The 16,389-nt window shown below is 38.1% G+C and overlaps 1 protein-coding gene across 5 annotated transcripts; it reads left to right on the top strand.

Moving 5' to 3' along the window:
- Positions 1–223: 223 nt before the first annotated feature.
- On the top strand, positions 224–15,503 carry LOC118516480. 5 transcript variants are annotated; one of them, XM_036062410.1, is made up of 4 exons: positions 911–933; positions 1,006–1,026; positions 11,849–11,909; positions 14,525–15,503. In XM_036062410.1, exons 2-4 carry the CDS (start codon positions 1,010–1,012, stop codon positions 14,630–14,632), a joined length of 186 nt encoding a protein of 61 aa, XP_035918303.1. In that variant the 5' UTR covers positions 911–933; positions 1,006–1,009; the 3' UTR covers positions 14,633–15,503. The 5 variants fall into 5 exon arrangements, 4 of the variants coding, with proteins under 4 accessions (XP_035918302.1, XP_035918304.1, XP_035918303.1 ...); XM_036062409.1 differs by lacking the exons at positions 911–933; positions 1,006–1,026 and adding an exon at positions 224–255; XR_004907895.1 differs by lacking the exons at positions 911–933; positions 1,006–1,026 and adding an exon at positions 529–565.
- Positions 15,504–16,389: the final 886 nt, after the last annotated feature.

The following is a 16,389-nucleotide window of genomic DNA, read 5'->3' as shown; positions in this document are numbered from 1 at the left end:
GAAATTTTTTGGCTGACGCCTTTCCGGCTTCCGAATTTTGACACAAGCAAAAACGGATTCCCATCGGACAAAAATCTCCAGTACCCAAGCGACAAAAAATAAAACTGCTCAAATTGCAAGCAGCTTTTCTGGTAAAATCGGAAGTGTGTTCGGAATAGCTGTTGGTGGCTGAGAGGGTTTGCTGGGACATGTTGCAGTTGCTCGATAACTGCTCGACAACTGCTCGAATATGGATGCTGGAGCCAAAAGTGCCAGGTATACTTTGATGTAAGATTATTCGTCACAGCGTCTTTATGAATGGATTTAAGTTGGCAAAAAGTGCTCGATTTTTTTCGAGCGCTGTTTTAATGAATCAAAGCGTTCGCGAGTGCTGCTTTGTTATTTGAATTGTTCGGCAGCTTAAAAAACTGCTCTAAACTGCTCGAATATCCAGACAGGTGCAAATAGTGCATGATATATACTTTGGAGTGTGTGTGTTTACTGGTTCAGAGTGGCTCTAAGAGTAAAATGAAGTGTGCGATAAGTGCTTGATTTTTAAGCACTGTTGGAGTGACACAAATTATCGGTAAGTGCGTGTGTTGTTGTTTGTGATGTTAGGTAGGGCTTGAATAACTGCTCGAAACTGCTCGAATTTGCTGAGGGTGTTTGGTAGTAAGCGTGAAGGTGACAAATGTGCTAGGAAGGTGTTAAAACTAATCGTATTGCGGTCAGTGCTTCAACCGCCGCATTTCAGGATTACGACGGATATCGGCAGTTGTACGCGAATTGGGAGTCCGGATGGGTCGCTGTATGTGAGTATTGCGGTGATCGTTTTATGTTTTCGCCTTGCTGCTGTTTGTCACACATCAAATTCAAAGCAAAAGTTTTATCGTTCAAGCAGAACACGCAATGTGAACCCCATTTTCCGTGTGGTTCCTTTTTTGCTGGTTAAAGGTAATTATTATTAGTAAATTGCACATTTTTCCAAATGCAATATATCTAACAATTTTTTTTTATGAATTTTAGATGGATGCGAAGAGCTGGAAGGTAATAGTAACAAACAAATACAGTCAGCGATGGCAAAGGAGATGTTGCGGAAGCGTATAACAGGCCTGGGGGTCCAGATGGATGTGATGAATGAGAGAATGGACAAATTCATCGCAATGTCGCAGCAAAGGGAGAAGAGCCAGGTCGTTTCTAATCCTAGTCAACCATAGGCACCTATGCCCACCTCTGAGACAACATTGCTGCTGTAAATTAAAAGCAATGTGCGGGCGACGCTCTAAATGTAATGATAGGGCTAAGCCTTTTAGTGTTTGTAGTGATGGACAATAGAAAAAGACCACTCCTTTACCCGATTTTCAAACGACTGCTTGCGATATTTTTACAATGTATAATTTAAATTGTTTGAATTATTATTATTAATATTATTATTATTATTATCTTACAAAACTTTGGCAAAAGCATACTCAACATCATAAGTTTTGATGTTCATTGTATTTTTATTTGTCAAAAATTCACAAAACATTGAGCAAAAAAAAACTTCAATGGAGTTAACAAAAATTTAGACTCAAATCAATTGAACGTTTTTATAACAAAGCTAGACGATGTGAAGGTTGAAAATGCGAAAGAGCGGATGTCCAGGACTATAAAAGAAAAATTTGGTCGATTTTAAAGCGTGATAAATAAGATTATTTTATTGTACAAAATGTTTTGGTCATAGTGTCATGGGAGTAACAAAACGATGCTTAAAATCGATTTATCGTTTGATCAAATGATAGAAACGACTTGCTAACATTTGAAACTAAATTTTGCAGAAAAAACTTAGTTAATCCGTTGAAATTCGACACCATAACCTCAGCTTTACGTTTGTAAAACATCAAATCTGACACTCTGATGATCTCAGACTCTGATGGAAGTCTGATATCAAAAACTGATTTAATTTCCTCTGAAATTCAGTATTTTGAATCACGTAACTAATAATTGAATCTTTCACCGTTCTCATCGCTCTGTCCACTTATCCATTAGATTGTGGGGGGCAAGGTGGTGATTTGCTGACTTTAGTACCTTTTGAATGTTAAAATGATTTTTACTTCCCTGAGTTGAATAGAGGCCCATTGTCTAACACTTTTTCTCGTGGCATTCTCAAACATGTGAAAAATGTATCTTGCTCTTGGATAACACGCTCTGCCCTGATACTTGTCATGATGTTAGCTTCTGTAAACAACGCTAAATTTAACTTTACTTTGTTTCGGAAGTACTAAAAGACCGAAGGCAGAAGTCCGACACAAACAACGATCTTGTCCGGTCGGCAGGCGTTTTCTGAATGCCCAGCCGCGGGGACATTTTGTATTTATTTCCACTTGACATATTTAAATCAAGATATATGCAGATATATACAAACATAAGGTACTTAAAACTATGGGAGCCTACACTTGTATGAATTTCGTCAACTATCACTTGTGAGCTATTCTCGAAGTAACAAAAATCTATGAGTATTCGCTCAAATGGACTTAAATTTTCTTGCCATTGTGTTGCGAATGTTTCTTTCATTATAATCTGTCTGGAATTAAAGATTGGAAAAAATAATGACATAATAGAAATCCTGATCCATATTCTTCCACCATGGTTAGCTACTTGCTGCCATTTTCATCCTCTCCGCCAGCGTGGCGTGGTTTTCTCTTTCAGTTTCTATTGTAATATCACTCTATCATGGAAAAGCAGCATTCCGTTTTCGATTCCCAATAACTCTTAAGCTTAGCGTAATCTTTAAATTGACTCTACACATTTTGTGACCATCCGTATTTTACGTTCTCATAAACTTGTTGCATTTTCATATCGTTCTTCTGACACTTCCTTACCATTTTAATGTCTATGTGTGAGAAGTACTGCTAGTGTGATTTTCTTTAACGCGCACACGTTCCCTTAAGATGCTGAACTCAATCTGAACTTCATTCCTTGATCCTTGCTACCTAACCTTACTTTTATACTTCTTGCACTACGACTTACATAACGTCTTGTACGCACTATTACTATTAAACATATCTATACATTTGTACATACTAAACCTCCCCCCTTTAGAAGATTGGCAAACGCCTTTTTTGTGTTTTTGTTTTTGCTTAACTAACCTGTTCTCATGCACTATCGAGGTTTTGTTGGTAATTTTATGTCTAATCGTGCAATTTGGGTGAGATACGCTTGTTACACTACAGGGTCCTACATATTCCGGATCTAATTTCTTGCAATTTTCATTTTTCAGGTAAACTATCTCTCCTTCCTTAATATTTAGGGGATTAACGGTTTCCTCGGTGTTGTTCTTTCTTTTCCTCTTGTGCTCGGTGATTATTTCCCTAGCCTTCTTGTTTGATTTTTATAATTTAAACCGCAGTTCATTATAATATTGATCGTAGTTGTGGATAGGATGAATTGATCTTTCATAGTTTTGTTGTGGTAGATAAGCTTTTCTGCCGAACACTAGTGGTGTTGTGTTGTAAACGAACTCATAATATTTAATCCACGAGTCCCAATCATCGTGGTGTCCGTTAGTGAACGCTCTCAAATACTCATTTAAACATCGGTGTTTACGTTCTAAGTCTCCAATCGACTGGGGATGGTATGCTGTTGCAAATGTGTGCTTAATGTCCAGAATTTTGGCTATTTCCTTCAAAATCTCATTGTTCATTGTGTGTTGTCATTGTCTCTGTCCCCTGATCAGATTTAAGTTGAAGAAACTTTCCGAACGTTAGTACGTAATTTTCAACAATGGCTCGTGCAACTGTGGTGGCTTCCTTGTTAGGTATAGGAATAAGAGTAATATACTTTGTTAAGTCGCATTGCATTGTGACGGCGTGTCTATTGTTTGTTTGAGTTTTTGGTAACGGTCCAACGGTATCGATTGATACAGTTTCGAATGGTTTGGACGGCGTTGACGTAATTACAAATTTCTCTTTTGTATGCCTAAGTACTTTGTTTTGTTTGCATTTATCACATTGTTTTACATAGTTCTTTATATCTTCCTTCATTTTTTTCCATTAAAATTTATCTCTGATTTTAAGGTATAGCCGATACTGTACTATATGCCCTCCCGAAGGTGGAGTATGATAGTTTTGTATAATTTTTAATGTTTGTTTGGGATCCGTGATCCATTTTGGTGGATCGAATGTTATTATTTATGAACCGGAGATGGCCCTGTTGGCGATTTCCTTAAATGTTTCTATAGAAAAATAACTAAATATTATATCATGTATTGAAATTGCAAGCTTGTTTCTTTTAAAGACCTTAGCAACTTTACACAGTTGTAGAAGAGCATTCTCTAGAGATTGACTTCCATTTAGACTGGTTTTATTGCAAATTGGCACTATTGCGCATCCTAGTACTTTGTTATAACTATGATTGTTCAAACATAGCTGGATGCTATGCCTTTGGGTTATTGATTTAATTTTTAAAACCTTATTCACTTCTGTAGGGCTGTCGCTATGCCAGACTACAGGATTTAGTACTTCTCCTGGAATATTTTTATCTAGAGGCAGTGGTTTACTTTGAATTTTTGTCATAGCCTGTGTATTAACTGGTAATATTTTGATCTCGTCGTCGTTTACCCCACTTTCTTCAGGTTCTTTGTCTGAACGCTTTAAGTCGTTAGAACTAACTATGCATCGCATCGGCTCCTACATTCGTTTTTCCAGGGACGTGTTCAATGTCGAATTCAAACTCTTCTAGATCAAGCCTCATACGCGTAAGCTTGGACGTTGGGTTTTTCATATTAAATAGATAGACCAATGGTCTATGATCGGTTCTGATTGTGAACTTTCTTCCAAAAATGTATGGCTTGTAGTAGTTGACTGCCCAATGGATGTCTGTCAGTCATTTTCAATTGTTGGATTTGACTTTTCACCCTTACTAAAAGTTTTGCTGGCAAATGCTATGGGCAGATCGTTACCGTTGGTTATTTGGGAAAGTAAAGCACCACATGCATTTTCAGATGCAAAATGATTTTCAGATGCGGTTATGAAAAATTCTTTTGTAAAATCTGGGTATTTTAAAATGGATGGAGATAATAATATTTTTCTAAGTGTTTCAAATGACTGTTCGTATTTCTTTGACCAGTAAAATACCTTTGCTTTTTTTTGTAAGTCATTAAGTGGTTTAGCGATTTGGGCAAAATTACGTACGAGTTTACGGTAATAGTTGCAAAATGCCACAAATCTCCTAACCTCGTCTGCATTTTTGGAAGTGGGGTAGTTTCTTTTAACATTGTATTTGGATTCGTCAGGATATATTCCTTTTTCAGTTATTTTATGACCTAAATAGACTACTTCACTTTTGAGAAATTTACATTTTTCTGGGTTCAATTTGAGATTATACTTTCGCAATCTATCAAATACCTTGTTGAGATTATTTAAGTGATGGTTAACCGAGCAACCAGTAATAATAATATCATCGATATAGACAAAGGATGTTTCTGGGGTTAGTCCTGTCATAGCTATGGTAAGCATCCTCTGAAAACTATTTGGACTTATGTTGAGATCAAATGGCAGTCTTTTGAATTGATAATGCCCGGAGGGGGTTGAAAATGCAGTGTATTTTCTTGAATTATTTTCGAGTTGTATTTGATGGAACCCGGACATTAGATCCAACGTACTAAAATACCTTGCTCTACCAAGTTCATCTAAAATGCTGTCTATTCTAGGCAGTGGAAATTTATCGGGAATAATCTTCTTATTTAGTTGCCTGTAATCAACAACTAACCTCCACTTTTTGTTTGCATCATTCGATTTTTTTGGAGCTAGTAGCACAGGAGAATTATACGGCGATACCGAATGCTCTATTATATCGTTTCTCAACATGGCATCAACTTGGTTTTGAATTTCTGTTGCTTGAGAGTAGATCTTTTTGTGATTGGGGATGTAAGTTGGTATCTTATCTTTTAATTGTATGCCTTGTTTGTAGAAATCATTATAAGTTATCGGGTCGTCTTTTATGCAGAATAAATCTGTGTACTTTTCGAGTAATTGTTCCAGATTGTTGCGAATGTATTAAGGTATGCTTTCGATATCTATTTTGCTTAGTAATATGTTTAATCTATCTTTGTTTGTTTCTTTAGGAATATCATAATTTTTAACTAAGCAGTTTGTCATTGGTTCAATGAGTGGTTTGAATGTGTTGTTGCTAATGAATAGGTTTTTTTCAGTCGTATTTATAAATTTAACATTTTGATTGTTTTGTGAAACTATCGCATTACCGCAAAAAACGCCAGGTTTGATTTCGTATGGAAATACTATTGAGTCCCCTTTAACATTTGGTAAGTTTACTGTACGTATAATCTCACTCCTCATTGGAAGCATGAATCCACATTCAATAGCATCATCTATGGGATGGGAAATAGTAACTTCATTATAATTGAAAGTTATCAGCCAATGATCATAATCGATAATACATCTGTGTTTTTTAAGGAAATCTCTGCCAAGAATGCCAACTGCTTTAATATCAATTGTTGAGGCATTAAATGAAATTGATGGTTTACTGAAGCATTGTCAAATGGTATAATTGTGTTTGCTGTTCCTTATGTGTTTATGGTGTTGGTTGTTTTATCCGTTAAGCTTATTTTGTTTTGGGTGTATAATGGTTTGTAGGGATTGGTTTTGTCTATTCTGAATAATGATACATCGGCTCCGGTGTCCACAAAAAGACTAGCAAATTCTGAGTTTTCCATTTAAATTTTAACTTTAATAAAATTCCTAGCCGACAAGTTTATGCAGAATATTGGCAATCTTCTGGAGATTGTTGGCGTTCTTCTAAAAAATGGTGCTGATCGGTTTGTTGTGCACTGTATACATTGCGATTATTTTTGTAATCGTTTGTACGATTTGAATTTTGTGCAAAGAAATTCGAATTTCTTCTGTTTTGGCCTCCATAGTACGAAAATCTGCGATTGAAGCCTCTTTGGGGAAATCTGTTGTATGAAGATCGACCCATATCATTTCTTGTACGTGGGTTAAAGTTCGTGTATCGATAACCTTGATTTTGTATCGCCAATATTTGAGTATTGTGGTGTGTATTATATTCATTTTCTTAATCTTTTTCTATAGCTTCTGACACGGTTTAGAAATTGCATGCCTTCAGTATGATTTTAGTTTCGGGGTTGCGAATTTTCTCCGATAATGTTTTAACACTTTCCTTAACTTCCATTTAGTTGGCCTCGTTTTTTCGGTATTTGTTGTTCTAAATAAATATGTTTTAATTTGGCAGCTAAGGATGCTACTTCTTCACATACAGGTTGTACTTCTGCATGTTTCATATTTTTCATCTGGGCCATTATTCTGTCTGAGCTTATTTTTTCACAACACCTTTTAGTAACGTCGCTTATTAATTCACTGAAGGTGTTTATGTTAGGCGACAATCCTAGCCTTGCCTTCCCTGTAAGCCGTGTTTTTAGGAATTTTATGAGTGTGGTTTCCTCGTCAGTTGGGCATATATCTTTTAGAAACATTGCCGAATCTAGAAAATTTTGTAAATGGTCAGCGCGTCCATCGAGAATCTGTACCAAAACGGTAGCCGTTTTAATGTCGAATTTCGCCATTGTATTTTCTTGCACTAGAAACTCAAAACGCTTATTAATTGCAGAAAAAAGATCGTTTGCTTCCAAAATTAATGATTTAATTTGTGGTTCGTTAAATGTTTCTTGAATTTCACTTAGATCAGATCTAATAGAGTTATAAATATCTTCTGCCAAAATTTCGTATTGGTTGAGTACACACTTACGGAAAGGTTTGTTTGGAATAAGGAGCTTATTTTTTATATCTACAAGCCGGACAATGTTCTGACTAATATTTGAAAGCATTCAGACGAAAAAGGATTTTGTTTTGCACACGCTACACCTAATGAGCACTTAACGATATTATATAATTTAGTATGGAAAAAAACAACGCCGATAACTTTTCGTTTCACCTAATTCTAACCTGTCCCTAATTTATCGCTTACTCATACTATCATTTCGCACTACTAACGGTAGTTCGCTTTGCGATTATCTGATAAGTCCTCTTTTTTTTTACGCACACGCTTTAACACTTCAACGCTTAACGCTCTCTCTCCTTACTCCATTAGTTGATAATTAACAGCAAACTATCACTTCCTATTATTCTCTTATTCGTTGGGACATTTGTACAGCAATTATCTGGTACGCATTTTTCTTCTTCTTTCACTTTTACACATATACGCTTGCACAGTAAATGCTTCACGTTTTTTCTGAACTCAGTTTAGCAAATGATGATAATCAGCATTTTAAAGTTGATAACCGCTTGATTTGCGCCGCACGGTTCACCTTCGAAGAGCTGTTAAACTGTTGCTGAGGACACACTCGTTGGCTTGTAATTAAGTGATCTTCCTTTTCTCCGTTTCAATGGTTTTTTAGGAACGTTTTTTGCTATTGTAGTCGTTGGTTGATTCGCATTTCCTTTTTTTCATGTCACGGTCGCCATGTGATATTCTTTAACGCGCACACGTTCCGTTAGGATGCTGAACTCAATCTGAATTTAAATCCTTGTTCCTTACTAGCTATCCTTACTTTTATACTTCTTACACTACTACTTACATAACGTCTTCTACGCACTATTACTATTAAACATATCTATACATTTGTACATACTGCTCTTGTTTAGATTACGACATATTCCATGAATTAAAATTTTTGAACTAAGACGACAGAACCCACATAGAGAATGCAAACACACACTACTTGTCGCTACACGAATTGACAACCAGGAAAATAAGGATGAATTTCGAATGAATTATGTATGTAAGATGAACTAGGTCGAATGAATAAACAGTTACAAACGGAACGACGCCAAGACTGCACGGGTTTCACTTTACCGCGATAATTTCTCCAGCGTCGAGAATATTTCTCACACTATGATTGGATTGGAAGATAATACGTGTCATGATACTCCTGCTTGTTCTATGATCGACCCTTGTTCCAACGGTAACCTGCACATAGCATGTACATGAACCTTGTATTTTCCGGGTTTATGCTCAGTCACAAATTCGTTACAAGCCAATATCAATGCCCAACGGCTTAATCTAGCAACCGCAATTGATGACGCTGCTCTTGAAGGCTTGAATACTTGTACTCCTACATTGTCCGGTACAAGTTTAAACTTTACTCCGTACATTTATTTGTGGTATTTTTGCACACCGTAAACTACCGTTAGTGCTTCCCTCTGGACTTGTGCATAGTGTTTGTGTGTATGTGTGTTTGCGTCGCTGACGCAAAATTAATCGGCTTTTTTTGTCTTCCTTTTTTGTGAGGACCATTAGGGCTAGCATCTTCCGTCAAATTAGGATCGTATGGTTCTACGACGTGATTTGCTTTCAGCAGTGTCCTTTGTCTTTTCGAAAGACGTATGAAATTCTTTAGAATGTTTGAATTTATCTTTTTTCCCGCTCGACTCGTGTAAAGGTTTTAGTATATTTGCTACATCTGGTGGGGACCTACCATAATAATTTAATATTCCCATATATGCTAGTAACTGCATTACGTTTCCGGGCGCTGGGCGGGCATTATCTATAGTCTCAACTTTTTCTACGTTTGGTGTGACTCCGTGTTCTGTTTTTAAGGTAGCCCAATTATTCTGTTTTCGTTTAGAAAATAAACTGCCTTTTTTCATTCATCTTTACTTTTTGTTTTTCGAGCCTCTTTAACACTTCCGTCAAAGTACCCATGCATTCTTTTTTCGTTTTTCCTCCTACCAAAATTTCATCCAAATACGCTTTACCTTGAGTTTGTTAAACTATTTTAACAATCATTGATTAGGATGCTTTACACTGTACGATTCTACCGCAATTCTCCCTTGACAACGAATCTTTGTTTCACTGTATTGGTGCATTCGAGCAGATTCGGCGAATCCGAGTTTGGTGGACAACACGAATCTTTTGGGCGAATCTTTTGACAACTCCCGCTAAGGAGTTATAACTATATGTTATAGGCAAACAGTTGTTATAGGTTTAGTTAAAATTTATGTTAAAGAGTTTGGGGGAAGAGTAACTTAATTTAATTTTACACTGTTTCTTCTAGCAGAAAGTACCGATGTCTTTTCGTAGGTACCACACACATTCATGAAAAGATTCGTGCCGTCTAAACACAATCATGCAAGCGATTCTTTTTTACAGAGCGAGCGATTCTTTTTTTGTGGTGGTATTGTTAACATTCGCCATCAAAGAATCGTATCGTGTACAACGACCGTTGCAGATTGCACTCCGAAGGGCATGGAAACAAAATTCCATCATCCACTTACGTTTCTAAACTTTCTTCTACTTTTGTCTTAAGCGCGTACGGCACCGCATATGCCTTATGAAATATTGGGGTGTAGTGGAGTTCTCCCAAAGGATGTCTGTTGTATGCTGACGATGTTTAGTTCTTCCTGTGTCCTCGTTTCAAGACTTCCTTTGCCTTCAAAGCTACGCCGATGCATTTGCGGATTGGTGTTCCTCTAACGGGCTCATCCTTTGTGTAGAAAAATGCTGCGTAATCTCGTTCGGCCGCTCTCATTACAAGCAGCTATATGACTACCAGCTCGGTGGCTCACCACTCCCACGAGTCATTCTGGTAAAGCACCTTGGTGTGTGGCTCGATGACAAACTGTCTTTTGAGCCACATATCAACTCAGTCCTCGAGCGAGCCAACATTTTATTGGCCCTCATCACCCGAATGGCGTCTGAGGTCCGTGATCCATTGTGCTTGAGGGCGTTGTATTGCTGCTGAGTCCGTTCGATCTTGGACTACGCCAGCGTCGTTTGGTCCCCAGCAGGTGTCACCTCTATGAATGGGTTGGAGAAGGTACAACGGAAGTTTGCTAGAATCGCCGTAAGGTGCTTCCTTAACGACCCCAGTGCTGCTTCTCCCCCATACTCGGTACGATGTCAGTTGCTGGGTTTGGTTGGCTTAAAAGACCGTCATTGTCAAGCACGCAGGCTATTTATTGCCAACATCCTTCTTGCCAACATTGGCTCTCCTACCCTCCTGGCAGCCATTCTCATCTTTGTCCGATGCTACCGTTTTGCGACGCTCACGATCTAAAAATGGCCTTGGATGTGCGCATTATCTGACTTCATTTCAGTAGGTGATTTGTTTGACCATAGCATATGTCCTTTGCTTCATTCTGTTCCCTTGTATTGTCTTCCTTGTCCTAATGTGTTTCGTCCCGTGCATGACGTTTTAGTTATATGGTAATTTTTTATTTTTTATTGTATCTGACGCCACTGGAAAGCCCTGGAGGCATCCGGTTTAAAAATAATAATAATAATAATAATAACAATAATAATAAAATCAAACAAGCTTCGAAATCTTTAATCATTTTTCAATGATTTCCATCAATTAGACTGCGAAAATTCTCTCTCATTTCATCACTCATTTCTCTCTCGTGCGCATTCAAACTTTGTACTTTACTTTCTCAATTCTTCCAACAGGACGACACATGCCCGATCTTATTACAAATCTGGGCACGCAACATTTCGAGCAAAAACGCTTGGCACTAACCCGTTTGTATCCTGGCGTTCAGTTCCATAATGTATTCAGGAAAAGAGAGTTCTTGCTGCATACAGTGTCGAAAATTGTAATGTTCCGCCACCACATTGACTTTAAGCTTGTTCTCTAAGCTTCATACACAGCTTCTCATAGTTGCACGACTTTGGCTCCTCCGGTGATACTATCTTCGATATCAGACTGTACATTGATGCTCATCCTAACTTTAACACTTCTATTTCATGCACTTGAAAGAAAATGTCCATTCTTTCCAAGTATTCACGGATGCTTTCCCCCATGATAGAGGGCTCTATGTCACCGATTAACGACTTGTTTTTTTTCTTCTGATTTTAGACTCGACATTTACACGCAGGCCGAATTTTCCTCGTTGCCAAAAGTGGTGTTCTTCAAATGCGTGAGTACACTTTGACCTCTCGTGTATATCTGTATTTCGCTCTTATCATCTATCTACGCATACATCTCCATTTAATACTGCTTACTCACTACTAATCGTCACAGTTAAACTATTAAAAACTCTTTGCGTAGATTTTATAGTTTTACAAATCTTCGCTTGTTTTTACATTGCCAGTGAAACGCAATGATTAACTAGGGGCTCCTGTTTCAAATTTTAAATGATTGTATAACAACAAAGCTTTTCTTAAATATTTTTCATGTTCAACGGTATTCGCTTGTCACTAGATCTTCCATAATTGTCGACACTACTAGAGACATAATTGTCGACAAATGTTTTTGCGATGGTAGCTGCTGACATATCTGCCATTGGGTAACACTCAGGCCATCTTGTAAATCTATCCACTATTGTGAGTAGGTAACACATGTCTTCCGGAGGAGGTAGAGGACCAACGATGTCCAGGTGGATGTGGTTAAACCTGCCTTTCGGAATGTCAAATGTTTCCAATGGCTAGTGAGTATGGCTTGTTATTTTGGCCTTTTGGTGTCCATTCTCCCACGTCCTTGTTCATGGATGGCCAGAAATAACGATCGGTCATAAGCTTTCTAGTAGCCCGAATGCCAGGATGTGAGTTATTGTGGATCCCTTGGAATGTAAGCTTACGCAGAGATAAGGGAACATACAAACGTTGTTTTCCTGCAGAAGATTCTATCAATAGTTGAACATTGTTTGAAGATATTTTTATTAGTTTATATGTAGTGTTTCTGCTCTGTTTTTTGGTAATATTTTTAAATGTGCATCTTTCTTTTGCTCTTTTGGAATAGTTTGATCCGTTAACATTGCAATGGAATCCATGACTCCAATCATAGATAAGGCATCCGCTGCTACGTTGCTCTCTCCCCGAATGTATATATATCAGGGATATATGTATATATATGTACGTATATCAGAGGTGTACTAGGAGATGAAGTCGAGATGTCGACTTTGTCGCGAAGACTTTTCAGCCTTGGATTTTAACGCCAATGTTAGAGGTTTGTAGTCTGTTAACACCTTAAAGTCTCTCACTTCGAGGAAGTGCCAAAAATGTTTGATTCCTAGGAAAATGGCAAGTAGTTCTCTATCAAAGGTTGAGTATCTCTGCTCGGTTGGTGTTGTTGTTTTTGAGTAAAATGCCAACGGTTGACTTTCACCATTGAGATGATGATGAAGTATCGCGCCAACTGCATTGTTATAAGCGTCGTTAGTGAGAGAATAATTAGCGTTACTCTGTGGATGAGGTAACATGATTGCATTTGATAGGTCATGTTTTACTTGAAGTACTGCTTGTTCACATTCTTCTAACCATTCAAAGTTTTGTTTACTCTTTTTGTCGTTATATTCAGCAATGAGTTGATACAAGGGTCTCAACTTGTTGGAAACCTGTGGAATGAAATGATGGTGGTAATGTATCATTCCTGCCAATCGCTGAAGTTGTTTAACGGATGATGGAGAGGGAAATTTTGTAATTACCTTTACCTTAGAAGAAGAAGGAGTTATACCTTTTTCAGAAATGTTGTGACTAAGGAAATCCAACGATGGTACGCCAAGAACACATTTGGATGACTTTATTTTGAAGTCCGGACTAGCTAGCCGATGGAACACTTTATGCAAATGTTAAATGTGCATTTCTTGCGTTGGACTAGCTGTAAGGATGTCGTCAATATAGACAAAGACAAATTCCAGATCGCTGAAAATGCTATTCATGAATCTTTGGAAAGTTTGGCTGAATGAGGTGGTAATAGCAGTGTTCGTATGCGGGAGTTTTCGGATGTGTTTTTTTTTGCTGCAGTGATGAATATTAACCGTCGTTTGTGTTCCTTGGAAGTTCGCAGGTAAGAGAGTTTATTTTTCCTAGTGCACTTATTTTTAAAAACCAGGCTACACGATGCTAGATTTCATAAAGATTTCGCTTAAAAGGGGAGGATTGGCGAAATTTTTACGTCAAAAACATTTCGGTTCATATAGCCGCGTTTAGGGCAACAAAGCGCACACCCAGCAGCTGTCATTCGATGTATGCGAAATTTTTCTGTCATTCCTCGCCATGTTTGTAAACATACAGGCAGTGTTGTTTGCGGTTGTTGATTTGTTTTCCGGCGTTGATTTGGAAATATTAAGGATTTTGCTGTGAAAAGTTTGCAATGGAGAATCTGTTGATGAGCGAAGAGTGGTTCGCTTCGTTATCGTGGGTTGTGGAATTGAATGAAGTGAATTTGCGAAGACGCAACAGGCAAATTGTGCGCACGTGGTGGATGCGACCAATTTTTTTCCGGCGGCAAGAAGATGGCAACCGCTTGATGGATAAAATTGTCGCAGAACAAGCCAACGAAACCGTCGTTAACTTTCTTCGAATGAAGAAGGAAGATTTTATTGTTTTGCTGCAAGTTATAAGGCCGGCAATAAGTCGCATGAACACCAATATGCGTGACTCCATCACAGCGCAAGAAAGGTTGCTAATTACGTTGCGGTATTTAGCAACTGGAGAAACCTTCAGTAGTTTGCAATATTTGTTTCGAGTGAGTATCTCGTGCGTGAGGGATATACTTAAACGAACAAATTATAACATCTTTGTATTATTTCAGGTGTCTCGTTCCTCCATAAGCAACATAGTAAAGGAGACGTGTATCTGCCTTACAAAAACTCTACGATCATATGTGAAGGTAGGATTCGAATACGTTTCTTTCGATTGATTTTAGATCAATTGTACACCAATAAATGTACAACAATAATTTTGTTAGGTATAGTAAACCGTAATCTATTTAACAAAACTTACAACTATCCTACCAAAAAATCTAACTATATTTACAAACAAACTAATGCAAACTAAACTAATTACGCTAATGTAAACTAACTAACTAACTAACTATAAAACCTAAATCTACACTATACTATGCTAAAGAAAAAAACTACTCCCGGTTAGCACGTTTGGCCAAAACTAAATCTTCTGCATTGAGCATGGATCGCTGAATCCTCGACGTTACAAAATCCTGTTCTTCGGGTGAAAAACGGTGGAGAAATCCAGCGACCCAGCGGCCAAACGTGTTCTCCCGGGAGTGTGCATTCTCCCTTGTGGCCTCCATCAGCTGCTTGAGGGCCTCGCTCAACTCACTGCCCCCGCCATCATGGTTTCAATTATGGAAATCGTGTTTTTGGTGTTGTAGATATCGGATGGGTAAAGGATTGGACGGTGGATGGCATGGTCGAGACGAGGGAGTGCTGAGCGAGGCCCTCATCATGATCGTCAAGCTGAAATTATTAAAAAGAAAACAGATTAATAAAATTTTTTTATTCATGAAGAATGGCCTGGCCGTATTGCTATATTTCATTTTAATGCACTTGAAATTAATTATTCTTTTCATTTTCAATTACCATCCACTAAAGAACAATGGCTGGAAGTATGCCATAGATGCAGATTACAATTTTATGTTTGCTGATGCGGGAGGCAAGGGTGGGATTTCGGATGGAGGAATATTTAGAAACAGTAGATTGTGTAGATTGTCCGGTGGCCGAGGCGACAGCGGCGCCGGTCTTCACACGGCAGGGCCGGGGTTCAAATCCCATCCAGACCGCCTCCCCGTACGAAAGGCTGACTACTTTTCTACGGGTAAAAACAAGTCACAGAAAGCCAGAAATGGCAGGCCGAGACCTCTCGAGGTTGTAGGGCCACAGAAGAAGAAGAAGATTGTTCCAAAAGCTTGAAAACAAGTTATTAAATATTCCAGATCCCGAGCCATTGCGATTACCATATAAAATTCCAGTACCATTTTTTATATTAGGAGACAAGGCTTTTGCTTTTACCGATTACTGCATCCGTTCCTTTGGCGAGCTCCACTCACCTGGGAGCTACCAGCGCATTTTCAATTATAGACATTCGCGTGCTCGAATGCCCGTTGAAAATGCGCTAGGAATACTTGCAAATCGGTTTCAAGTATTAAAAGGACAAACACTTCTTTCTCCGGATGTGGCAAAACATATTGTTCTAACAACTGTCTATTTAAACAACAAACTTTCTACACAACACAATTCTTCTCACAACACTACAACTTCTATTTACGAAGAAATGCTTCAAGAACAATATACTCTCCACCATCCTCATTCGATAGAGTCATTGGCGAGAACGTGGTCCCTGGCGTTTGGAGAGCCAATGATAATTTGGTAAATCTTAAATTTGTTTCGTCACGGACAGCTGATCGATTGATGAATGTTTGAACGCATATGGTTCTCGATTTAAAAATAATTACCATCATTATGCTGCTTAGTCCCTGAAACTATATGACCAACTGACAATGACCAACTTTACATGTCACGTAAAGGTAAATGGAAATTTTAAGACCACTTTGCTACCACCAAACTATGTGTTCACCTCTCTTTTCTTTAATCTGGAACGAGGTGGACATCCGACATTAGAACGTGATTCGTTTTTAAGATTAGATTAATTATTCAGTTT

The sequence above is a fragment of the Anopheles stephensi genome, unplaced genomic scaffold (assembly GCF_013141755.1).
Source record: "Anopheles stephensi strain Indian unplaced genomic scaffold, UCI_ANSTEP_V1.0 ucontig300, whole genome shotgun sequence".
Taxonomy (NCBI): Eukaryota; Metazoa; Arthropoda; class Insecta; order Diptera; family Culicidae; genus Anopheles; species Anopheles stephensi.
The sequence above is the reverse complement of the archived record's forward strand: the minus strand, read 5'-3'. Positions and strand labels throughout refer to the sequence as shown.